Source organism: Macaca fascicularis, chromosome 15 (genome assembly GCF_037993035.2).
Source record: "Macaca fascicularis isolate 582-1 chromosome 15, T2T-MFA8v1.1".
Taxonomy (NCBI): Eukaryota; Metazoa; Chordata; class Mammalia; order Primates; family Cercopithecidae; genus Macaca; species Macaca fascicularis.
In genome coordinates, this window is record NC_088389.1 from 43,504,008 (window position 1) to 43,529,158 (window position 25,151).

Sequence of the window (25,151 nt, forward strand, 5' to 3'; positions counted from 1 at the left end):
CGGCTCCCGGGCCCGCGACGGAGCGGAGCTGGAGGCCGCGTTTCATCAGCCTAGCGCCCCGCGGGACGCCGGAAGGAGTCTCAGCGCCCAGCCGACCACGTGCACGGCATCTTAGGGCACGGGTTCCCGCCGTCTCCCCACTGTAAAGGAGCGGCTTACTCCGGAGGTCCAGCCCCCGTCACACACACAGTCACGGGACCCGTGGATGAGGCAGTATTTGAGACCAGAAGTTTACTGGGGACTTGGGTTTGGTTTTTGTTTGGTTGATTTTGTCATTGTTTTTAGAGTCGGAGGTCTCGCTGTGTTGCCCAGGCTGCTATCAAACTCCTGACCTTAAACAATCCTCTAGCCTGGGCCCCCAAAGTGTTGGGATTACAGGTGTGAGGCACCGCACCTGGCCGGGAACTTGTTTCTAATGGAAAATTGTGTGTGTGCTGTATTATTAAGAGCATTGGTTTGGAGTCAGACTATCTGGGCTATGACCCGGGTCTCTGCATTTCTTATATCATCTTTGGTAAATTATTTAACTTCTCTGTGCCTTCGTTTTCTGTAAAAAGCAGATAATTATAGCTACTTCATGAGGTTGTGTGAAGATTTAATGAGATAGTGTGTATGAAATGTTCACAACTACCAGACACGTAACTGCTCGCTCGTGTTCCCAGTTGCTATACTCACAAGGGCTCACTCCCACTGCCATCTTTCATAATTTCAAAGGGTCTACAGTTAAAAGTAAGTGCCCTTTCCCCTGAGGAAAGCACTGACCTTGTGCTTTCCTTGTATTTTTTCTCAGAGCACGTATGTACCTGTGCGTGTGTGCGTTTACACAAAAGGCCTTTTCTATTCTGTTGGGCACTCTGCTTTTTCATACAACAAAGTACCTTGGCGCTCATCTGCCAGAACATGCCACACTGCCTCATTTCTTTTTAAGGGGCACATAAACGTCCCTATATTATATTAGGTTGGTGCAAAAGTTACTGCGTTTTTCTGCCATTAAAAACATTGCAGGCTGGGCCCGGTGGCTCATGCCTATAATCCCAGCACTTTGGGAGGCCGAGGCGGGAGGATCACCTGAGGTCGGGAGTTTGAGACCAGCCTAATCAACATGGAGAAACCCCGTCTCTACTGAAAATACAAAATTAACTGGGCGTGGTGACGCATGCCTGTAATCCCAGCTACTCAGGAGTCTGAGGCAGGAGAATCGCCTGAACCCGGGAGGCGGAGGTTGCAGTGAGCCGATATCGTGCCATTGCACTCCAGCCTGGGCAACAAGAGCAAAACTCCATCTCAAAAAAAAAAAAAGCAAAAACCGCAATTATTTTTGCACCAACCTGATAGAAAGGGTCTTTGTTTTCTTTGCCCTTCTTTCTTGGTGGACATGGAGGTGATTTCCAGCCTTGCTGACAGGCCTTGCCCTGATGCACATAGCAGCATTGTTGCGTACATGCAAACACACCGCAGCCTGCCTGCCTTTCTCTTTCTTTCTTTCTTTCTTTCTTTTTCTTTCTTTCTTTCTTTCTCTCTCTTTCGTTCTTTCTTTCCTTTCTTTCTCTCTCTCAGTCTCTCTCTTTCCTTCCTTCCTTGTTTCTTTTCTTTTTCTCTTTTTCTTTCTTTTTCTGAGACAGGGTCATTCTCTGTTGCCCAGGCTGGAGTGCAGTGGCACAATCACAGCTCGCTGCAGCCTCAGCCTCTCGTCTCAGGCTCAAGGGATCCTCCCACCTCAGCCTCTCTGGTAGGTGGGTCTACAAGTGCATGCCACCACGACTGGCTAATTTGTTTTGTTTTGTTTTGTTTTGTTTTTGTAGGTTCAGGGTCTTACTATGTCTCCCCGGCTAGTCTCAAACTCCTACACTCAAGTGAGCCTCCCACCTCAGCCTCCCAAGGTGCTGGGATTACACGTGCAAGCCACCCTGCCTGGCCCATTTCTATAAGTAGATGTGCTGAGTCAGAATGTGCATGCTTTTTTGTTTGTTGTTGTTGTTGTTGTTGTTTTTGAGATGGGGTCTCACTCTGTCACCCAGGCTGGAGTGCAGTGGTGCGATCTTGGCTCTCTGCAGCCTCCACCTCCCGGGTTCAAGCGATTTTCCCACCTCAGCCTCCCGAGTAGCTGGGATTACAGGGGTGAGCCACCATGCCTGGCTAATTTTTGCATTTTTAATAGAAACACGGTTTCACCATGTTGTCCAGGCTGGTCTCGAACTCCTGACCTCAGGTGATCTGCCTGCCTTGGCCTCCCAAAGTGCTGGGATTACAGGGGTAAGCCATCACACCTGGCCCGTGCATGCATTTTTTTATTTCAACAGATATTGCCAGATTGTTGGGAAACTCTCAGACCCCAGAACTTAGCTGGCTACATGCTCGGCCAGCCCTCAGAGACAGCATGCTTGGAGACAGGAGCAGGAATTGACAACCTGAGTGGTAGATACCACCCAGGCACCCTCATTCACCAGGTAAGTAAGGATCCAGGTAGTGGGCTACTAAAAATGAAGTTCATTCATTTATTTATCAACAAATGGACATTCAGTACCTGCTAAGGGACAGGCATTGTACTGGGCAAGGGTGAACAATATACACCAAGTCCCTATTTAGTGTGCCTGATTTCCAAACAAAACAAAAACAGAAAACAATTTAGAGGCGTGGGAGCAAGAGCGCGTCAAGAGATATTGAAGCTTAACTCACTGATGATAGGATACTAAAAGGGATCCTGCAACAGGAGTGTGGCCTGATCGCAATCTATCTAAACCCTACATCTCCAACAAGGTCTCCCTCCTCCATGAAGCCAGATGTGGTCCCCCTGCCCTTTCTGCCAGGCTGCCTTTACTCTTCATGCTCATTGCTGGTCACTCCAGCATGAACTTAGATGCTGACACATCAATCTCCTATACTAGGGAGGTGCAAAAGACAGGGGCCTTTGGAGCTGGCCCACCAGGCTCCTCCACTTACTGGCATGTGGCATGGGCAGGCAGCTCAGCTCACTCTCTGAGTTTCAATACCCTCATTTATGAAAGGCAGATAACAATATCTGCTAATCCGGGAGATTGCAAGGATTAATTGAAGTGATAAAGTGCTTAGAAGAAAGTGCTCAGTAAAAGTACCGTGCATTCATGGACAACAAGGTATCATGTGTTTGTATCTCTGAAATTTCACCAGTGTCCAGTCCTGGCATAGCAAGGGGGAGTGGGTGCTCCATGGAGAATGGAGAAAGGGCAATAAAATCCAGTGAAAGTAGGGTGAAATCCAGTCAGGTCTGCTGGAAAGCACGCTTCAGCAGTGACAATGTCCTTGTGGTGGGCCCAAGCCTCTCCCCACCCACAGCCTACCCTGGACTAATCTTTACTCTCTCCCAGCACGTAAAAACCCTATGCTCCAAAAATACAGAGCATCTCTCAGTTCCTCCTATAACCCTTTCCCCTTGTTCTCTCACTTCTAGTTTTCAGTGGTTGCCATTCTCTCCCATCTGGAAAGTTGTCTCCAAACCCCAGCCCCATCGTGCCACCTGACCAACCAACTCATTCTCGAGTTTCAGCTGAAAGGGCCTTTCTTCTGGGAGCCCTGCCCTGTCCTGGGCCTGGGCCAGTTCCCCCATTCTCATAGTTCATTCTCATAGTTACTCTTGTTTGTTTGTTTCTGGCTTTGTTTGTTTGTTTTTATTTTTTGAGACAGGATCTCACCCTGTCATCCAGGCTGGAGTACAGCAGCACAATCTCAGCTCACTGCAGCCCTGACCTCCCAGGCTCAAGCAATCCTCCCACCTCAGCCTCCCAAGCATCTGGGACTACAGGCATGCACCACCATTCCTCCTGGCTAATTTTTTATTTTTAGTAAGAGACAGGGTTTTGCCATGTTGCCCAGGCTGATCTTGAACTCTTGAGCTCAAGTAATACACCTGCCTCGGCCTCCCAAAGTGCTAGGATGACAGGCATAAGCCACTGCGTCCAGCCCTACTCTTGCTTAACCTACACTCATCCCATACCCATCACATGGTATTATCGTTGTTCAGTGTCCCCTTTCCCAAAAAGAAAGTAAGCCTTTTGGGCATAGGGCTGTTTCTACCCATGTTCGTCGCTATCCCCCTGCCCCTAACCCTGCCCTCAGTAATTGTTAAATGCATATGAAATAGTGAATGAGTAAATATGTATGAAATCATCAGGGCCTCAACTATAGATAAATCCAAATAACCACAAACCCCAGCCAAAGCCACCCTTACTCAGCAGTTGCTCCATCTGTCCTGTTGTGTCTGCAAGGGTTACAGACCCAGGGCCGAGGGCTAGCTGCCAACACTATTTGATAACTTGAATGAAGTAAGCGAATGAACTTCTTTCCAGCCTGGCAGAACCTTAGTATTGCAGCAGATGGTACTGGGGGAGTCTCAGAACTGCTGGATGAGTAAGTGAAAAGGCAAAGATCAAAAATTACATCTTGGTGTTTTTCCGTTTGGGTTTTTTTGGTTTTTTTTTTTTGGAGCTCGTGTGCCAGTTATGGATTCACTGACTTCCTAAACTTTTCTTGGAGACATACTACTTGGAACATCGCCATGGCCTGAACAAATTGAATCAAAGCATGCAGTAGTAATTCAGGCTGGGAACTCAGACAGACCTGGGTTCAAATCCAGACTTCACCACAAATTAGCTCTGTGACCTTGTAGCCTCAGTTTCCTAATCTGCAAAATAGAAATAATAATACATACCTCATAGAGATGGTAGGAAAATTAGATTATGTATATAGAGTGCCTTGAATGGCACCTGGTATAAAGTTGATGTTAATAAATGTGAGTTATTTTAGAAATTATTTCTGAAAGTGTGTCCCACAGAATGTTCCATTGCTAGTGGCTCCATTACATTGATTTCAGCTCCCGGAAGTCACATCGTCAAATGACAGACTCCACTATGGGAGAGGTAGATTAACTATACGTGAGAGCTTGGGACTAGATACATAGCTGTGCTTGGCAGGAGGTGTGCTGGAAGTCAGACAGATCACATGCTGTTTGTCAGGAAACCGGGCCTAAGTCAGTAGAAAAAAATCCTCTGAATTCCTATTAGGAAGGCCAGCAATTCCCCCAGGGCGGATAGGAGTCAGGGATCTGTTTCTACACTATGAACAGAAAGATAAGCGGCAGGGTCGGAAAAGTCAGAAGAGGGAGAACTCCGTCTCCGGCTGGGGAGAAAAGGGAAGGGCAGTTGAAGGCAATTGGGCTTTTTTAACTAGGTAACTAGACTATCGGTCTTTTCATCTTTAAAAACTACCTAAGGTAATGGTAGACAACCCAGTCATGCTCTCTGAACAATCAGCCTTGTTTCTTTCCTAAAGTTATCAACAGCAGCATCTAGAATGCTGCCGTCCTCCTTTGTAAGTTATTTTCTTTCTTTGTAAGTTATTTTCTTTGTAAGTTATTTCTTTTCTTTTTTGTTTTTTTTTTTTTATTCAGGGTCTCAACTTTGTTACCCAGGCTGGAGTGCAGTGGCACAATCTCGGCTCACTGCAACCTCAGCATCCCGGGTTCAAACAATCCTCCTGCTTCAGCCCCCGCAAGTAACTGAGACTATAGGCGGCACCACCACCACATCCAACTAATTTTTTTCTCTTGTATTTTTTGTAGAGACAGGGTTTCCCCATGTTGCCCAGTCTGGTATCGAACACCTGAGCTCAAACGACCCACCCATTTTGGCCTCCCAAAGTGCTGGGATTATGGGTGTGAGCCACTGCACCCAGCTGTAAGTTATTTTCAAGTAGGAAGAAAAGGAGGCTGCCTGCTCCTTAATTCTTCAAGCCTACCCATCCCTATCAATCATCCCTTCAAACACAGTAAACTATGACTTTAAATTCACACTTGGCCCAGGAGCCGGTGGCATCTGAAATTTTTTTAAAAGCCAGAGAAGATAGATGTTGACCTGATGATCTTTCAGCTTCTAGATCTCACTGAACCACTGGCCAAATCTTTCAATAAAGAATGTGCTTAACCTGCCTCTTAAGACCTATGTATTTGCACAAGAAGGGGGAAAAAATGCAAAACTAGAGCTGCCTGCCTGTGCTGAAGCTTTTTCAGTAATTTCAGAGCCACTGAAGTGCTGTGAGATCAGTTGACAAGAGAAAAACACTCTGAGATCTGCCAGAATGACCCTAAAGGGGAGAAAAATAAACAGGTGGAAAAACAAGAAACACGCAAGACTGATCAAAGCGTGTCTTTACTGTTGAACAGCTTTTGTTGACTTCTGGTACCATCAGTTTCCTTGAGTAGAATAAAGACCAAGAAATGCAGAAAGTTAGTTATGGGCCTTACCCAATCAGGCCCAAAGGCTTTACTGGGGTTACAGGAAGCCAAGTACCCAGTCCACCAATATCCTGGGAGAAAAGCCTGAAGGCAGAACATGGTAGGTTTTCCCTTGCAGCCTTCAGGCTGATCTGATGGGACTTCAATTCTGTCACTTCCTTGCTCTGTGACCTTGAACATTCTGTAAGCCTCTGGGCCTCAGCTTTCTCATCCATGGAAGTGGGATTACGGTGTCTAACCTGCAGGGCTGCTGTGTGTTTATATATGTGCAGAGAACATAATGGGTTTCCCTTGATAGAAGCAGAGATTGGACGTGTGACCTCAGACAAGTTACTTTTTTTTTTTTTTAACAAGTTTTTTTTACAAGTTTCCCTCTCCCTCCCCCATTCAGAAAGTGGGAGGGGTAACTATTCAGGGAATTTGTGAGATGTTACCACAAGGTTACACAATGGCTTACTGTAAACTATTTTATGTCTTTTTTTTTTTTTTTTTTTTTTTTTTGAGATGGAGTCTCCGTCTGTCACCCAGGCTGGAGTGCAGTGGTGCAATCTCGATCTCAGCTCACTGCAACATCCACCTCCTAGGCTCAAGCAATTCTCGTGCCTCAGCCTCCTGAGTAGCTGGGACTACAGGTGTGCACCACCACACCCCAGTAAATTTTTTGTATTTTTAGTAGAGACAGGGTTTCGCTATGTTAGCCAGGCTCGTCTTGAACTCCTGGCCTCAAATGAGCCACTGGCCTTGGCCTCCCAAAGTGCTGGGATTACAGGTGTGAGCCATATTTTATGCCTTTTATCAGGGCATCCTCCTCTCTAGGTTTACAGGACATAAAATTGCCCAGAGGGCAACTGAGGAGCATCACTCTACAATTTGGGAGAGGTAAAGGGAAAATAATCAGATGGGTAAGATACATAAAAGGTGTACAGCTATGAAGTTGTTCAATACTGAGTACGCACCATGGTTAAACACACAGATGCAAAAGCCAGACTGCAAGTTTGAATCTTGGCTCCAACGTTGCACATCCTTGGGCTGGTTCCCTAACCTCTCTCAGTCTCATATCCCATAAAAAAAGAATTAAATTAGTCAATATAAATGTAAAAGTTCTTACAACTAGCTGGCACATAGAAAGCTGTTAGCAGGCCAGGCATGGTGGCTCACACCCATAATCCCAGCACTTTGGGAGGCCAAGGCGGGCAGATCACTTGAGGTCAGGAGTTCGAGACCAGCCTGGCCAACATGGCGAAAACCCATCTCTACTAAAAATACAAAAATTAGCCAGGTGTGATGGTGGGCACCTGTAGTCCCAGCTACTCATAAGGCTGAGGTGGGAGAATCACTTAAACCTGGGAGGCAGAGGCTGCAGTGAGCCGAAATCGTGCCATTACACCCCAGCCTTGGCAACAGAGTAAGACTCTCTCAAAAAAAAAAAAAAAAAAAAAAAAACACCTGTTAGCAATTGTAGCAGAAACATGGTTTTACCCATGGAATATTCATGGGCTCCCCCTTCCCCCCTTATTTCTTAGCCTCCCTTGTGTTAGGTTGTGACACGTGACCTACACCAATGAGCTGAGAACAAGTGTCATTTGAGGACTGAAGCAGGTGAGAGCTGATGCTTGCCAACTTTTTCTTCCCATTACTGAAATAATGGAATGTGATGAGATGGTAGAGACACAAACCGGAAGTAATCCAAATCACTGAGTGGTCACATGGAGAACAGTTGCCCTGACGTCACCCAACTTGTATCAGACTTTGCAAGAAATAAACCTTTGTTACATTAAGCCACAGAGATTTCAGAGCCTGTCCTGTCCTGACCAATGCAGCTATTATTAAACTTGTAATCAAGAATGATTAGTCTGAGAAAAGAACAGCAAATTTTAGAAAATTAGGAAACATTTACTGAGTACGTAGAATGTTCCAGACACCTTGTATAGTGCCTTATCTTCTCTAATGTGGGGGTGGTTTTTGGCACCCAAGGGATATTTGACAATATCTGGAGACATATTTTTGTTGTCACAACTGAAGGGGTTCTGCTGGCATCTAGTGGGTAGAGGCCAGGGACACTGCTACAAAGCCCTATAATGTATTAAGTGTACAAAAAGAAACCCTCCCGGCCAGGCATGGCGGTTCATGCCTGTAATCCCTGCACTCCGGAGTCTGAGGTAGGCAGATGGCTTGAGCCCAGGAGGTCGAAGCTGCAGTGAGCCCTGATCATCGTGCCACTGCACTCCAGCCTGGGTGAAAGAGCATCTCAAAAAGATAAAACCTCTCTGCTGTTGGTTTCTGTGACTAGCAACATTGAGTTGCTTGGGTCAGTATTAATAGTCAAGCAGTTATATAAATAAGCACAACTCTATTAATCCAGAATAAAAATATTGGTGGCATCCCATTTAAAAATTGAGTCTAAGCCCTTGAACATGAGTGTTGCTTCATGTTTCTCCAGTTTGGTAGATCTGTATTTGCAGTTGGCAGAGATTAGGAGTTGCTACACTTAGCAATAAGGAGAGTAAAGCCTTAACAAAACTGGATACAGTTTGGGACATGTTAAGATGGAGATGTTTACCAGACATCCAAGTCAAAATATCAAATAAGCAGTTTAATGACTACAGCTCAGGAGAAATGGGTTTGAGATACGAATTTGGGTCTTCAGTATAGGTAATAAAGCCAGGAAATGAATGTGGTCTCACCAATAGAACATTAGAGAAGTCCAAGAACAAAACCTTGGTGATATGGTTTGGCTGTGTCCCCACCCAAGTCTCAACTTTCCCACGTGTTGTGGGAGGGAACAAGGGGGAGGTAATTGAATCATGGGGGCCAGTCTTTCCTGTGCTGTTCTCATGATAATGAATAAGTCTCATGAGATCTGATAGGGTTTTCAGGCTGCTTTTGCTTCTTCCTCATTTTCTCTTGCCTCCACCACGTAAGAAGTGCCTTTCACCTCCCACCATGATTCTGAGGCCTCCTCAGCCATGTGGAACTATCAGTCCAATTAAACCTGTTTTTCTTCCCAGTCTCAGGTATGCCTTCATCAGCAGCATGAAAACAGACTAATACAATATATTGGTACCAGGAGTGGGGTGCTGCTAAAAAGATACCCAAAAATGTGGAAGCAACTTTGGAACTGGGTAACAGGTAGAGGCTGGAACGGTTTGGAGGGCTCAGAAGAAGACAGGAACATGTGGGGAAGTTTGGAATTTCCTAGAGACTTGTTGAATGACTTTGCCCAAAATGCTGATAACAATATGAACAATAAGGTCCAGGCTGAGGTGGTCTCAGATGGAGATGAGGAACTTGACTGGAGCAAAGGTGACTCTTGCTATGTTTTAGCAAAGAGACTGGCAGCATTTTACCCCTGCCCTAGCAACTTATGGAATTTTGAACTTGAGAGATGATATAGGGTATCTGGTAGAAATTTCTATAAGCAGCAAAACATTCAAGAGGTGACTTGTGTGCTGTTAAAGGCATTCAGTTTTATAAGGAAAGCAGAGCATAAAAGTTTGGAAAATTTGCAGCCTATTTGATAGAAAATTAAAACCCATTTTCTGGGGAGAAATTCAAGCTAGCTGCAGAAATAATTTGCGTAAGTAGCAAGGAGCCTAATGTTAATCCCCAAGACCATTGGGAAAATGTCTCCACGCCATGTCAGAGACCTTCACAGCAGCCCCTCACATCACAGGCCCGGAGGCTCAGGAAGAAAAAGTAGTTTCATGAGCTGGGCCCAGGGTCCCTGTGCTGTGTACAGCCTAGGGACATGGCACCATGTCCCAGCCCCTCCAGCCATGGCTGGCTGAAAGGGGCCAATGTATAGCTCGGTCTGTGGCTTCAGAGGGTGGAAGCCCCAACCCTTGGCAGCTTCCACATGATGTTGAACCTGCAGGTGCATAGAAGTCAAGAATTGAGGTTTGGGAACCTCTGCCTAGATTTCAGAAGATGTATGGAAATGCCTAGATGCCCAGGCAAAAGTTTGCTGCAGGGGTGGGGCCCTCGGAGAACCTCTGCTAGGGCAGTGTGGAAGGGAAATGTGGGGTCAGAGCCACACACAGAGTCCCTACTGGGGCACTGCCTAGTGGAGCTTTGAGAAGAGGGCCACCGTTCTCCAGACCCCAGAATGGCATCCACTGATAGCTTGCATCATGCACCTGGAAAAGCCACAGACCCTCAACACCAGCCCATGAAAGCAGCTGGGAAGGAGGCTGTACCCTGCAAAGCCACAGGGGCAGAGCTGCCCAGGATCATTGCAGGCTGTACCCTGCAAAAGCCGCAGGGGTGGAACCCACCTCTTACATCAGTGTGACCTGGATGTGAGACCTGAAGTCAAAGATCATTTTGGAGCTTTACAATTTGACTGCCCTGCTGGATTTCAGACATGCATGGGCCCTGTAACCCCTTTGTTTTGGCCAATTTCTCTCATTTGGAATGGCTGTGTTTACCCAATATTTGTACCCCCATTGTATCTAGGAAGTAACTAGCTTGCTTTTGATTTTATAGGTTCATAGGTGAAGGGACATACCTTGCCTCAGATGAGACTTTGTACTGTGAACTTTTGGGTTAATGCTGAAGTATGTCTTTGGTGGACTGTTGGGAAGGTATGATTGGTTTTGAAATGTGAGGACATAAGATTTGGAGAGGTCAGGGGCAGAATGATATGGTTTGGCTGCATCCCCACCCAAATCTCAACTTGAATTGTATCTCCCAGATTTCCCACATGTTGCGGGAGGGACCCGGGGAAGGTAATTGAATCATGGGGCTGGTCTTTCCATGCTATTCTCGTGATATTAAGTCTCACAAGATCTGATGGGTTTATCAGGAGTTTCCTCTTTTTCTCTTGCCCTCACCATGTAAGAAGTGTCTTGCCTCCCACGATGATTTTGAGGCCTCCCTAGCCATGTGGAACTTTTAAGTCCAATTAAACCTTTTTCTTCCCCATCTCGGGTATGTCTTCATCAGCAGCGTGAAGAGACTGATAAAAGCAGAAGGAGGCCAAGTGTGGTGGCTCGCACCTGTAATCCCAGCACTTTGGGAGGCCGAGGGCAGATCATAAGGTCAAGAGATTGAGACCATCCTGGCCAACATGGTGAAACCCCATCTCTACTAAAAATACAAAAAATAGCTGGCCGTGGTGGCGCATACCTGTAGTCCTAGCTAATAGGAAAGCTGAGGCAGGAGAATCACTTGAACCCGGGAGGTTGCAGTGAGTCGAGATCATGCCACTGCACCACAGCCTGGGTAACAAGACTCCATCTCCAAAAAAAAAAAAAAAAAAGCTGAAGGAAGAACGAGGGAGAGAATGAATGAGAAGCAATGAAGCATAATACTGCACGATGGAAGCTAAGTGGGCTGGGTGCAGTGGCTCACAGCTGTAATCCCAGCACTTTGGGAAGCCAAGTCAGGAGGATCGCTTGAGCCCAGAAGTTTGAGACCAGCCCAGGCTACATGGAGAAACCCTGCCTCTACTAAAAACAGAAAAATTGGCCAGGCGCGGTGCCTCACGCCTGTAACCCCAGCACTTTGGGAGGCCGAGGTGGGCGGATCACAAGGTCAGATCAAGACCATCCTGGCTAACACGGTGAAACCCTGTCATGGCCGGGCGCGGTGGCTCAAGCCTGTAATCCCAGCACTTTGGGAGGCCGAGACGGGTGGATCATGAGGTCAGGAGATCGAGACCATCCTGACTAACACGGTGAAACCCCGTCTCTACTAAAAAATACAAAAAACTAGCTGGGCGAGGTGGCGGGCACCTGTAGTCCCAGCTACTCGGGAGGCTGAGGCAGGAGAATGGCGTAAACCCGGGAGGCGGAGCTTGCAGTGAGCCGAGATCTGGCCACTGCACTCCAGCCTAGGTGACAGAGCGAGACTCTGTCTCAAAAAAAAAAAGAAACCCTGTCTCTACCAAAAAAAAAAAAAAAATACAAAAACTTAGCCGGTCGTGGTGGTGGGTGCCTGCAGTCCCAGCTACTCAGGGGGCTGAGGCAGGAGAATGGCGTGAACCTCGGAGGCGGAGCTTGCAGTGAGCCAAGATCACGCCACTGCACTCCAGCCTGGGTGACACAGCAAAACTCCGTCTTAAAAAAAAAAAAAAAAAAAAAACAGAAAAATTAGCTGGGTGTGATAGTGTGTGCCTGTAGTCCTAGGTACTCGGGAGGCTGAGGTGGGTCGACTGAGCAGGGGACACAGAAGTTGCAGTGAACTGAGACCACACCAGACCACTGCACTCCAGCCTGGGTCACAGAGCGAGACCGTCTCAAAAAAACAAAAGTGGTTAAATGAAGGAACGGTCAACCCTGTCAAAGTACGGAAGGTCAAGGAGGAAGAGGATGAGCTTTCTCAACCTGGACAGCATTGCTGATCTTGACACACAGCTTCAGTGGGATAGCAAGACTTGAGGGTTTTAACAGTAAAAAAAAAAAACAAAAAAACAAAACCTCATCCAGTCACTCTTTTGAGGAATTCTATAAAAAGGAACAGAGAAATAACAGTAACTAGAGACAGCAGTGGTCTGAAAAAAAAAAAATCCTGAGTCATATTAAATATGAGGGTTTTTAAGGTCATCTAGTTGTCTTGTCTTGTATCAGAACAAGGAAATCCCATGTTCTTTCAACTGTTTTCACCTATAAGCAATTACTTTTGCAACCAAAGACTTTCGGCTAAGAGGGCCACAGGACATTTAACTTGTAAGGGCTAGGCTGGGTGTGGTGGCTCACACCTGTATTCCCAGCACTTTAGGAGGCCGAAATGGGTGGATCACGAGGTCAGGAGATTGAGACCATCCTGGCTAACACGGTGAAACCCTGTCTACTAAAAATACAAAAAATTACCCAGGTGTGGTGGTAGCCACCTGTAGTCCCAGCTACTTGGGAGGCTGAGGCAGGAGAATGGCATGAACCCAGGAGGCGGAGCTTGCAGTGAGCCGAGACCGCTCCACTGCACTCCAGCCTGGGCAACAGAGCGAGACTCCGTCTCAAAAAAGAAAAAAAAAAAAAAAAAAAAAAAACACCACAAAACTTGTAAGGGCTAGTGTGAAGGTACTGCAGGTATAATGCACATCATCTAGCCCACCAGAAAGGAAATATGCTTAATAACTTGCCCCAGGCCAAGGCTCTCTAGAGAAAAGAAACTACAGACTAGTTGCTTGCTGTTTTCCAAAACATTTGTTGGGTGAAATCATATGATGCATGTATCACGAACATTTTCTAATTATGTATATAAATGGGTATGTGATATGTGTGCTGTTTGTGCGCTGATGTCCTAAGTGAAATTCTGCAGACCATCTGGGTCAAAGTGCATTATGCATTATCAAAAATGATGAACCATTGGTCATCATGGAGACAAGGAAAAAAATGAACGGGAGAGAAATGCATGACAGAGTCTTTACTTTTAAATGATTACTGATACACCAAGTAATAACATGTAACAAGTTCTTGAATTCTATCATCTAGTAATTTTGATTAAGAGAAACTAAAAGCAGCCCAAATAATTCTACTAGTATTCACTGTTCTAACCATTAGCAAGAATGGACTACATTAAGGCTGGCTGCTGCTTCACACAGGTTACAAAGAACTATTTACTACTTTTTCATAGATAAAGCCCCTGACCTTCAAGAAAGTGTTAGGGAAAAAAAATATTTAATCCCTTCCTTTCTTCAAAGAATGGTTATGTGGTGTTTTTTTTTTAAACTAGATCTAAGAAAGAAAAAGTCAACAGTGATATACATGTTGCTTGAGCCAAAAGGCATATATACCTTGCCAAAAAGACAACATATACCCATTAAATTCCTAAGAAATATGAGGTAAAAAGATGAAATCTTTAGATAATTTCTAAGTCTGTACAAAAAAGCTAGATTTGCTACTGCCCAAAAAGTGGAAGGACCTACTATATAATATATGGAAATAATTTAATGCCATTTCAAAAGAATGTAACTACAGCTGTGCTAAAGCTTCATATTCATGAGGGCATCTAAAATGCCACTCCACAGAACAGGTGCTTCTCTCTTCTTCTATCCATTTATGCGGTAGTTTTCATGGATTTCTGGCCGAATGTCACAGACAAAAGCCAAGAGGTTATCCAAGACTTCATCCCTGTTCTGCCGGAAGTAGGTCTGGAGGATGGTCATCTTCTCCTGGGTCTCCTTCTCCACTTCAGTGCTGCAACTGCCATGGGATCCCAGTGCCTGGAGATGGGGAGCGATGTCACAGAGGGATTATCAGAACAATGCTCTGGTTGGTCAGGTACATCTCATAAGCTACTTGCTGACTTTTGGAGAAACCCAGGCTCACCAATCAGTATACTCAGAATGTGACCTTGTGGCTGAAGCACATGTGACGTATTCCCTGAGTCAACGGGAGCCACATCTACCAAAAGTAAACTGCATAGCATTTCCACTGCTAGGAAATTATTCCAAAGACATGTATTCACATCTCTCCTCTAAGAGTCTGCTATTTAGCCTTAACCAAAGACAGGAATCAACCTAAAAACTCAGCTTGCTTCTATATAAGAGAACTATTCAGGAATTGCAATGAACTGTAAAATATAAGCAAGATATACAACAGTATCAATGTGGTATGTTTTATTATCTGTGGTTTTAAATGTGGGGAGATACATGGTTTTTAAAAATTCCTAAATAATAATAAACACAAGCCAGACATGGTAGTGCATGCCTGTAGTCTCAGCTATTCGAGACACTGAAGCAGGAGGATGGTGAGTTGGAGCCCTACCTGAGCAAAATTCCAAGAAGACCCCATCTCCAAACAAAACAAGTAAGAATAATAAACAAAAGATACAATTTAGGAGTAATATACAAGGAGTTTCACCATTATTGGTTAGTGTTTTAGTTCTTAAGTTCAACAGTGGATTCACCAGTGTGTCACATCTGTTCTTGCAAATATAAATATTCTATAAGAATTTAAAAAAGAAACCTGTTAACAGTGACTGGCTCTGAGGAGTACTGCAGATCTGAAAGAGAGGAAAACTAATTTCTCATTGCTGCCCCCACCACCCCCCCCCACTTTTATTTATTTATTTTTTTTTGAGATGGAGTCTCGGTCTGTTGCCCAGGCTGGAGAGCAGTGGCGCGATCTTGGCTCACTGCAAGCTCCACCTCCCGGGTTCACGCCATTCTCCTGCTTCAGCCTCCTGAGTAGCTGGGACTACAGGCGCCTGCCACCACACCCAGCTAATTTTTTTTGTATTTTTAGTAGAGACAGGGTTTCACTATGTTAGCCAGGATGGTCTCGATCTCCTGACCTCGTGATCCACCCACCTTGGCCTGCCCCTTTTTATTACCTGAATTTTTATTGTAAACATCTTATCTCTTCAGTTTCTCTTAGCAATTTCACACACACTGACATGAATTTTCTTTTACCTTCTATGGTCTTCACAGTACAGCCAGCTTTTTGTTAACTGCTGTGCCTTCTTTACTAGAACTTAACCTATAAGGTTTTGGAAGACGTAACTTTTGTGTCAGACCCTTTTTATTCACCTAATCTGTTCTTGCCTCACTATACATATATATATGCTAATAACAACATCCCTTCATATTTGTATAACATTAATTTGCAAAAGATTCTCTCACATTACCTATTTCTCACAATGACCTATAAGGAGGCTATCACTCCATTTTTTTCCCCCAAAAAGATGGGATTTCACTATGTTGCCCAGGATGGCCTCAGACTCCAAGCTCAAGAGATCCTCCTGCAGAGCTGGGACCACAGGTGTACACCACTGTGCCTAACTTTATCACTCCATTTTCTCCTTTTAAGAGATGGAGTCTCACTCTGTTGCCTAGGCTGGAGTGCAGTGGCATGATCTTGGCTCACTGCAATCTCTACCTTCTGGGCTCAAGCCATCCTCCAACCTGAGCCTCCCGAGTAGCTGGAACTACAGGTATGCACCACCATGCCCAGCTAATTTTTGTATTTTTTGTAGAGGCAGGGTTTCACCATGTTGCCCACGCAGGTCTTGAACTCCTGGGCTCAAACAATCCACCCACCCTAGCCTCCCAAAAGTGCTAGGATTACAGGCAGGAGCCACTATGCCCTTAGGGCTCTTCATACTATACTATAACTGTTCATATTACAGGAATCTCCCGGGGCATTTCATAACAGCTCGGTTGCTAACTCATACTTTTATGTTCAGAACCCCGTTACCTGTTTCTTGAATATAAGCCATATGCCAGGCTCTGCTAAGTTGTCTCAAAAACTAAAGAGGTTACAAATGGAACACTGCTAGAAAGATTCAGAGCTTGATTGAGCATGGTAGCTCACACCTCTAATCCCAGCACTTTGGGAGGCTGAGGCAGGTGGATCGCCTGAAGTCAGGAGTTCGAGACCAGCCTGCCAACATGGCAAAACCCTCTCTCTACTAAAAAGACCAAAAAAAAAAAGAAAAAAAAATTGCTGGGTGTGGTGGTGGGCGCCTGTAATCCTACTCGGGAGGCTGAGGCAGGAGAATCACTTGAATTTGGGAGGTGGGGGTTGCAGTGAGCCAAGATCACACCATTGCACTCCAGCCTGGGCAACAAGAGTGAAACGCTTGTCTCAAAAAAAAAAAAAAAGAAAGAAAAAAAGGAATTAGAGCTTGTGCTTTACAGTGCAATACCAGTACCATCTCTATAATCAACTACAACACACAATGTAAGAATATGAGGGCACCTGTCATTGGGACCTCCTAAGCCTGTGCCACAATAAAGAAAAAATAATGTAAAAATATGAAGACGGGCCGGGTGTAGTGGCTCACGCCTGTAATTCCAGCACTTTGGGAGGCCGAGGCACACGAATCACAAGGTCAGGAGTTCAAGACCAACCTGGCCAACATAATGAAACCCCATCTCTTCTAAAAATAGAAAAATTAGCTGGGCATGTTAGTGCACGCCTGTAGTCTCAGCTACTTGGGAGGCTGAGGCAGGAAAATCATTTGAACTTGGGAGGTGGAGGTTGTAGTGAACCGAGATGACGCCACTGCATTCCAGCCTGGGTGACAGAGCAAGACTCCATCTTGGAAAAAAAAAAGTGCTGGGCGTGGTGGCTCACGCCTGTCATCCCAGCACTTTGGGAGGCCGGGGCAGGCGGATCACCTGAGGTCGGGCGTTCAAGACAAGCCTGACCAACAAGGAGAAACCTCGTCTCTACTAAAAATACAAACTTAGCCGGATGCACATGCCTGCAATTTCAGTTACTTGGGAGGCTGAGGCGAGAGAATCATTGGAACCCAGGAGGCAGAGGTTGTGGTGAGCCGAGATCATGCCATTGCACTCCAGCCTGGGCAACAAGAGCAAAACTCCATCTCAAAAAAAAAAAAAGAAGATAAGAAGATGATGGCTGCCCTGACACACAAGGGTATTTCTACATTGTTTTATGAGCAATCTGACAACTTACAGCACCTATCAGCCCCAGTGCAAGAATCACAGAAACATGTTAAGTTTTATTTGTATTTATCTTGTTTTTTTTGTAGAGACGCGGTCTGGTTTATTGCCCAGGCTGGTTTTGAACTTGTGGCTTCAAGCAATCCTCCCACCTCAGCCTCCCAAAGTGTTGGGATTACAGGTGTGAGTCACTGTGCCCAGCCAAGTTTTAATGGCATTGTAATTGCCAAGAACAAAGATGATCCAGCTTGGGAGGTCAAGATGTGAGGATTACTTGAGGCCAGGAGTTCGAGACCAGTCAAGGCAACACAATAAGACCCTATCTCTACAAAAACAAAAAAAATTAGCTGAGCATGATGGATCATGCCTATAGTCCTAGCTACTCAGAAGGCTGGGCAGGGGAGGATGGCTTAAGCCTAGGAGCTCCAGGCTACCGTGAGCTATGATCACACCACTGAGCTACAGCCTGAATGACAGAATGTGACTCTGTCTCTTAAAAAGAAAAAATTAAAAATTGATCAAAATTTTTGCTACTTAATGCAAGGAGAGAGGTATGTGCCTTTAATCACTGGACTTGGGCCTGGAAGTGTGTATGCTGGAACTACTAGAGGCCACAATGTAGAACTTGAGAATGATACAAAGCCAAACACAGAGGGGAGAGAAAGTCCTGAGCATATTATTTAAGCTCTTGGGTTTTTAATTATATAGGCCATTACATTCCATTTAGAATCAGTTTTAATTATATTTTGTTACCTGCACCCAAGAGTCCTGATAGTTCCTTTTCTCTGTGAAGTCCTCCTCTGTCCTTTCCCCTTTCCACAATTGTCCCTGCCTCCTCTGTACTCTCTGTTTTTGTACTATTATTGGATGCACCATACTGTAGCCTGTATCACTGGTAAATGTCTGTACTATATATACTATACTAAAGTGGGGCTCCATTTGATTTGTTTACAACCGTCACAGCACTTTTCAGTTGTAGCTCTGCATGATTTGTACTGTATTACTGAGTCTCCCTGGCCACCAGATGGTAAGCTACACTCCATGAGGGAAGGGACCATGTCTCTTCCTGGTCACAGCTGATTTCTAGCATCTAGCACAGTACCTGAGACATGTTAACTGCCTAACAGATATGTGTCAAATGAGTGAATAAATGAAAATTAGGACTCAATATGAGTGGAAAAACTGATCATCCTAAGAGACAGATGCCTAAGCAGTCAATAAAACACATGACTACCACATTTTCAAAATTCAACCAGGATCTCTGAGCTATGCTGGCTATTTTGAAAGCCTTGGTGGGACGGGGGATTAGGAGACGAAAGCAGCAACAAAAACAAATGGTGCCCCACCGCAGCTTCCTTGGCCTTGAATTCTTTCTCCCTCTGCAGGCGGTACTGTTCAATTTCAGCCTGAGCTTCTTCTTTGGCCTGCTTCAGCCTCCGGTTCTTTCCTGTTTTCAAAGGAGAGAGCTATATCAGGAAGTGGTTAAAAGTAGAAAAGCAAGCAGAGACTCAGATGGTATATTATAACAATAAACCAAGAATAAATTATGACACAGTCTGAAGAGATGTGCATGGGAAAGAGGGAATGCAGAGCTAACAAATAGTACAGGTTCCTCCCTCCTATAGGCTGTACTTAACTAGAAAGTGACAAAACAAAAATGAATACCTTCTATAACTACAGCCCATTAAAAAGATGGGAAAAAATTATAGAATGTGTCAGAATATTCTCTCAATCTCAACTATTAAGAACGAACATAGAATGAGTAACATTAACCATCTAGGGAACTCTTCTCCAGAAGTAAACATGTAAGTATGCTGCTCATTAAAGCTGCAACCCTACTTAGATGCTTAGCAAGAAGCCTAATAAGCTCCCAAGGACATCAACCTATAATGTAACTAATGAACCAGATGATGTAACATTGGAAACTAAAAGCAGTGCCTGTCACAAGGAAGTAATGACAGTGGTGACTTGCGAAGGAATGCTGAATGAGGAACACTGTACAGTCAGACTGCACAAGCAGCTGAGAGAAGAGGAGACACAGGTATTTTGGTTTCTAGAAGTGAGTGGCTTAACATACAGCTGGAAAAAATCTCTAGGTTTGGTCAGAGCCTACATGAAAACAGACCACAAGGACAGCCAACATATACCCTCTGCTTTGAGTCTCCACTCACCAAAAAAAAAAAAAAAAAGAGGGGTTCTAGACCATCCATCAACCTATTTATTTAATTCAGAGCAAAAGACATCCTGCATCTAAAATTAGGCTTTGTTATACATCATTGTATATCAACTGTCTAGAACCCGTGTGGATAAATGAAAATAAACTTAACCTTCTACCTCCTGATTAAGAACAGAACTTTGGACCTGTAATGAAGTGACCCATGACATCAACATTCCCCGACGCTAGTCTGAAACAATTAACAGGTCTCTCTCTAAGCACTCCAAAGACTATTTCTGCAAGTCCACGTTCACTCCAGTATTATTTCTGGCCTATTACTGTCTGCTTTGGCCACCTGTACCCCAATCCTTCACATGCTATCCTTCCATAAGCTATAATGGGCTATATTTCAAAGCTAAAGATATTTTCAAAACCAACAATCTACAAAAAACACTCATGGCCCAAACATTATGCAGTAGCTCCACAAGACATCACTCCCAACTCCCATGGCTCCCTGCATTTATAACTCAAGATAATACCGTTTACTGCCTTTGGCAAACATCTTCAACATTCAATTTTGATAGGGGCCTCAAAATAAAAAATATTTAAACAGAAAATCGTATTTCTCTTAAATCTTGTTTTTCTTGGGCCTTACATATGGGAGCCAGTGTTTTGTTTCACTCCAATGAAATATGCCATTAACACAAAGTCTTTAAAAATTTTAAGGTCCAGGCCAGGCGTGTTGGCTCACGCCTGTAATCCCAGCACTTCGGGAGGCCAAGATGGGCGGATCACAAGGTCAGGAGTTCGAGACCAGTCTGGCCAATATGGTGAAACCCCGTCTCTACTAAAAACACAAAAACTAGCTGGGCGTGGTGGCGAGCGCTACTCGGGAGCCTGAGTCAGAAGAATCACTTGAACCCAAGAGACAGAGGTTGCAGTCAGCTGACACCACTGCCCTCCAGCCTGGGGGTGATGAAGCGAGACTCCGTCTCAAAACAATAAAAATAAATAAAAAAATAAATGTAAGGTCCAACGCAATGATTTCATTAAAAAATTGGATGGGACCATTTTACATACTGCCTCTTCCCAACTCTTAACTGGGCAAGTCAACCATAATTATAAATCAAGAAAGGCAATTTTTCAAACTGCAGTTCTTCCGAATACCTCTGCTCCTAACTATTAACAATTCTGAGACAGGACAGGCACAGCGACTCACATCTGTAATCCCAGCACTTTGGGAGGCCGAGAGTTTGAGACGAACCCGGCCAACATGGTAAAACCCTGTCTCTACTAAAATACAAAAATTTATTTTGTATTTATTTATGTACTGATTAATTTATATGTTTTTGTATTTTAATAGAGAGAGGCATGGTGGCGGGCACCTGTAAGCCCAGCTACTTGGGAGCCTGAGGCACAAAATCTCTTGATCTCGGGAGGTGGAGGTTGGAGCGAGCCAAGATGGTGCCATTGCACTCCAGCCTGAGTGACGGAGTGAGACTGTCTTCAAAAAAAAAAAAAATCTGAGACGTATGTTAGCCGTAAACTAATACCTTTTTTGGGGGGGAGGGGGGACACGGTGTCTCCGTCTGTTCCCCAGGGTGGAGTACAGTGGCATGATCTCAGCTCACTGCAACCCCTGCCTCCTGGGTTCAAGCGTTTCTCCTGTCTCAGCCTCCCAAGTAGCTGGGACTACAAGCGCACACCACCACGCGCAGCTAATTTTTGTATTCTTAGTAGACACGGAGTTTCTCCATATTGCCCAGGCTGGTCACAAACTCTCAACCTCAGGTGATACACCCACATCGGTCTCTCAAAGTGCTGGGATTACAGGTATGAGCCACCACGCCCAGCCAAACTAATACTTTTTAAAACAAATTCACAGCTACCTGAGATACACAAAACCCTGCACCAGGCTTGACAGGATAAAGGTATAAAACATAAATCCTACCTGACCAGGGTACTCAGAATTATTCTTACAATATTCCAAGCATTTTTTTTTCTGCACTTCCCCAATCTATTCTCCTATCCCTCCCGACAGATACAACTTCTGTGAGCCATCAGAACACAAACTCTGAGAAGTCATTCTGAAAATACTCTATCGAGGGCATGACTGGAAATATTCTGGGAAGAACAAAGAACTTTCCAGTCACCGGAGCAAGAACAAAAGGCTTCCTCCCATTCCCAACACCCTCAAAAAAAGCTTTCCAAGTACCACACAACCCCTAATTGCACAAGTAGAAGAGACATGCTTGCAATCTAGTTGGATGTCAGATAGAGTAACTCCTATACTAGGAGAACCACCAAGAACTACTAAGATCAGTATCTTATCCTTGCATGGAAAAAGAGGCTTCTGAGTCCCAACTATGTTGCTTCCCAGGGTATGGACAAATCATTTCTGAGCCTCATTTTTACCATCTGTAAAATAGGGAAAGAAGCATCTTTCTCACCAGATGGGAAACTGGATACATAAAGTTAAATGAGACATAGTTTCTGTTCTCCAGCTTAGTCGAGTGACTGAGCCATATAAACAAACAGGTTATTGCACGGCCGTGGCAGAAATCAGCACTTGGGAGGGACTCCAAGCCTAATCTGGGTGAGAAGCATGAGTCAGGAAAGGCTTCCCCGAAGAAGTGCTTCCTAAATTTTCAGGTCTGATGGAAGACTAAGGGTCAGAGAACAAAGGCGAGGAGAATTGGAAAAGGCTTCTCCCATCAGAGGAAACAGCGTGTGCAAAGACCTGCAGATGAAAGAAATCATGGTGCTTCTAAGGGACCACAATGATTCAGTATGGCTGGAGGAAAGGACCAAGCCTGACCCACGGGAGCCTCCCCAACTTCATTAAGGAATTTGAGCTTTCTTCTGCAGGCACTAAACGTCTGACTGCAAAGGCGGTAGGAAAATCATATCTGCATTTATTTATTTTGTTCCTTGCCAGCAGGAAGTCAAATCTTTGCATTTTAGAAGGATGACTGATTGCAGAGAGAATGGATTGACTGGAGGGGACTAGAACGGGTTCCTCCACTCCCCAGTCTAGATTAAACTCACCTGTTTAAATTCTTTAGCAACCTTCCATTTCTCCACTCCAGCCCTCATCTCTCCTGCAATTAATTAAGCGATCCAATACCTGCTTCCTTCACTGCGACACTGAATGCCACGTTAGGGGAGACAACTGATGCACTGGGCACTGCGCTTGCCACATATTACACAGAAACACAGACACCTCCCCCCCACCACACACACACACACACCAATCAACGATTTAGACAGTCACAGTACCTTTAGAGAAACTAGTGTCCTGGACTAAGACGCTGGTAGTAGACATGGAGGAAAAAGTGAAAGATACGCAAGCCTTGGCGACTGACTAAAGGTGGCAAACGAGGGAGGGAGAAGAGGCAAGTAGGACTCCAGGTTTCCAGACCAAGCAACCGTGTGGATGCTGGCTCCATTCACCGAGACTGACCACCCCAGAGCCGTTAAGTGGGAGAGGGGAAGAACAAAGAGCTCCGTTTGGAGAGCCCACTTCACATGCCTCCAGGCCCCAAGGACGGTAACCCATTACTGTTTCCACGCCCAATTTACCATCTCACATCGTGGCTTCCAGGCGATTCGCAAGCCTTCCAGAGCCTCAGCTCCTCAGAGCTTCGAAACACACAACCTTCTGCGACTATACCCAAGGCCGCACCCCGCAGTTTTTCGGGCCTAATCTACCCACCACCTGCGGCCCAGCGGTCTTCCTTCGACTCGCGCCACGCTGGGCAGCACCACCCTGAAACTCACTTTTACGGGCCTCGGACACCTTCTCGGCTGCCCGCTTCTCGGCCTGCAGCAGCTGCTGAATCCCCTGCGACTGACTAGCCATGGCGGCAGCGATTCTGAGACGAAGGCAAGCCGCCTAAAGCACCTCGAAGGCCCCTTGGGTCAGCTGACACAGCCGCCCACCATCTGCGCCTGCTCCTTGCGCCTGCGCTTCGCCCCTCCCCCGTTGTCACGTGACCGCGCAGCGTAGCATCAGCTGACCGCTCTTGGACTTCTGTGATTAGAAGAGATAGGGCGGGGCAGAGGAGAAAGGAGCGGAGCGCCTCGACCGCGCCTGCGCAGGGTCTCCACTCTCCTCCCCTCTACCCTCCCGAACCTCTTCTGATGGCTGCCGGGTCATCGGTTCACTCAGTGTAGCCGCTCTGCCACGTCGTCATTGCTATAGTCCCTCAGTTTGTAGTATGCTCACATTAACGTTAAGAGAGAAGGGGCCAAGTCAAATCACTTTCCTCCTACTCTCCACACTGCTCACTCCTTCCCTTTCTGGGACTTTCTTTGGCACTCAAAATTTTATCGGGGGGTAGTTTAGAAAGATTCTTGCCAGTTCCAGGGGTAGAGTCTTGGGGTGCCAGTTAGGAGACTTGGGATCAAGTCTACCGCTAACCTGTGTGATTTTGGACAGATCGCTATCCTTTTCTGAACCCGAGTTCAGGAATGGACTGGACTGTTTCCCATAAATATTTGATGAAAGCCTGCTGTGATCCTAGACCACTGTTGATACTGAGGACATAGCAGAGAGCAGGTCCCGGCGGAGCTCACAGTTTATGGACACAGACAGGTTAATTAAAATAAATAGACAGTTACAAACTGTGATAAAGTCATGAAGGAAAAATGCAGGATGCCGTAAGAAGGAACCTTTAGTAACGGGAGAGGGATGTGGATGTGTCTCTGAATGCTGTACCAAGGAAGTGGTGTTTGAGATAAGATCTGAAAGCCAGGCGCAGTGGCTCACGAGCCTGTAATCCCAGCACTTTGGGAGGCCGAGGTGGACCGATCACTTCAGGTGAGGAGTTCGAGACCAGCCTGGCCGGCGTGGTGAAACCCCGTCTTTACTAAAAATACAAAAATTAGCTGGGCGTGGTGGTACGCGCCTGTAATCACAGTTGGTAGGCTGAGGCACGAGAATCGCTTGAACCCGGGAGGTGGAGGCTGCAGTGAGTCGAGGTCGTGACACTGCACTGCAGCCAGGGTGACAGAGCAAGACTCTGTCTCAAAAAAATTAAAATAGGCCAGTCGCGGTGGCTCACGCCTATAACCCCAGCACTTTGAAAGGCTGAGGCCGGCGGATCACGAGGTCAGAAATTTGAGACCAGCCTGACCAACCTGGTAAAACCTCATATCTACTGAAAATCCGGGCGTGATGGCGCATGCCTGTAATTCCAGTTACTCAGGAGGCTGAGGTAGGAGAATCGCCTGAGCCCGGGAGCTGAGGTTGCAGTAAGCCGAGATTGCGCCACTACACTCCAGCCTGGGCGACACAGCAAGATTCTCCATCAAAAAAAAATAAATAAATAAAATACAATTAATTTTTAAAAAATAAAATAAGATCTAAAGAATAA

The 25,151-nt window shown here is 45.6% G+C and overlaps 1 protein-coding gene across 1 annotated transcript; it reads right to left on the reverse strand.

Moving 5' to 3' along the window:
* Positions 1-13,615: 13,615 nt before the first annotated feature.
* ATP6V1G1 (ATPase H+ transporting V1 subunit G1) lies at positions 13,616-23,739 on the reverse strand. Its single transcript, XM_005580963.5, has 3 exons — positions 23,554-23,739; positions 18,965-19,065; positions 13,616-14,429 (listed from the first exon to the last, which is right to left on the reverse strand). Exons 1-3 carry the CDS (start codon positions 23,633-23,635, stop codon positions 14,256-14,258), a joined length of 357 nt encoding a protein of 118 aa, XP_005581020.1. The 5' UTR covers positions 23,636-23,739; the 3' UTR covers positions 13,616-14,255.
* Between the last annotated feature and the right edge of the window lie 1,412 nt (positions 23,740-25,151).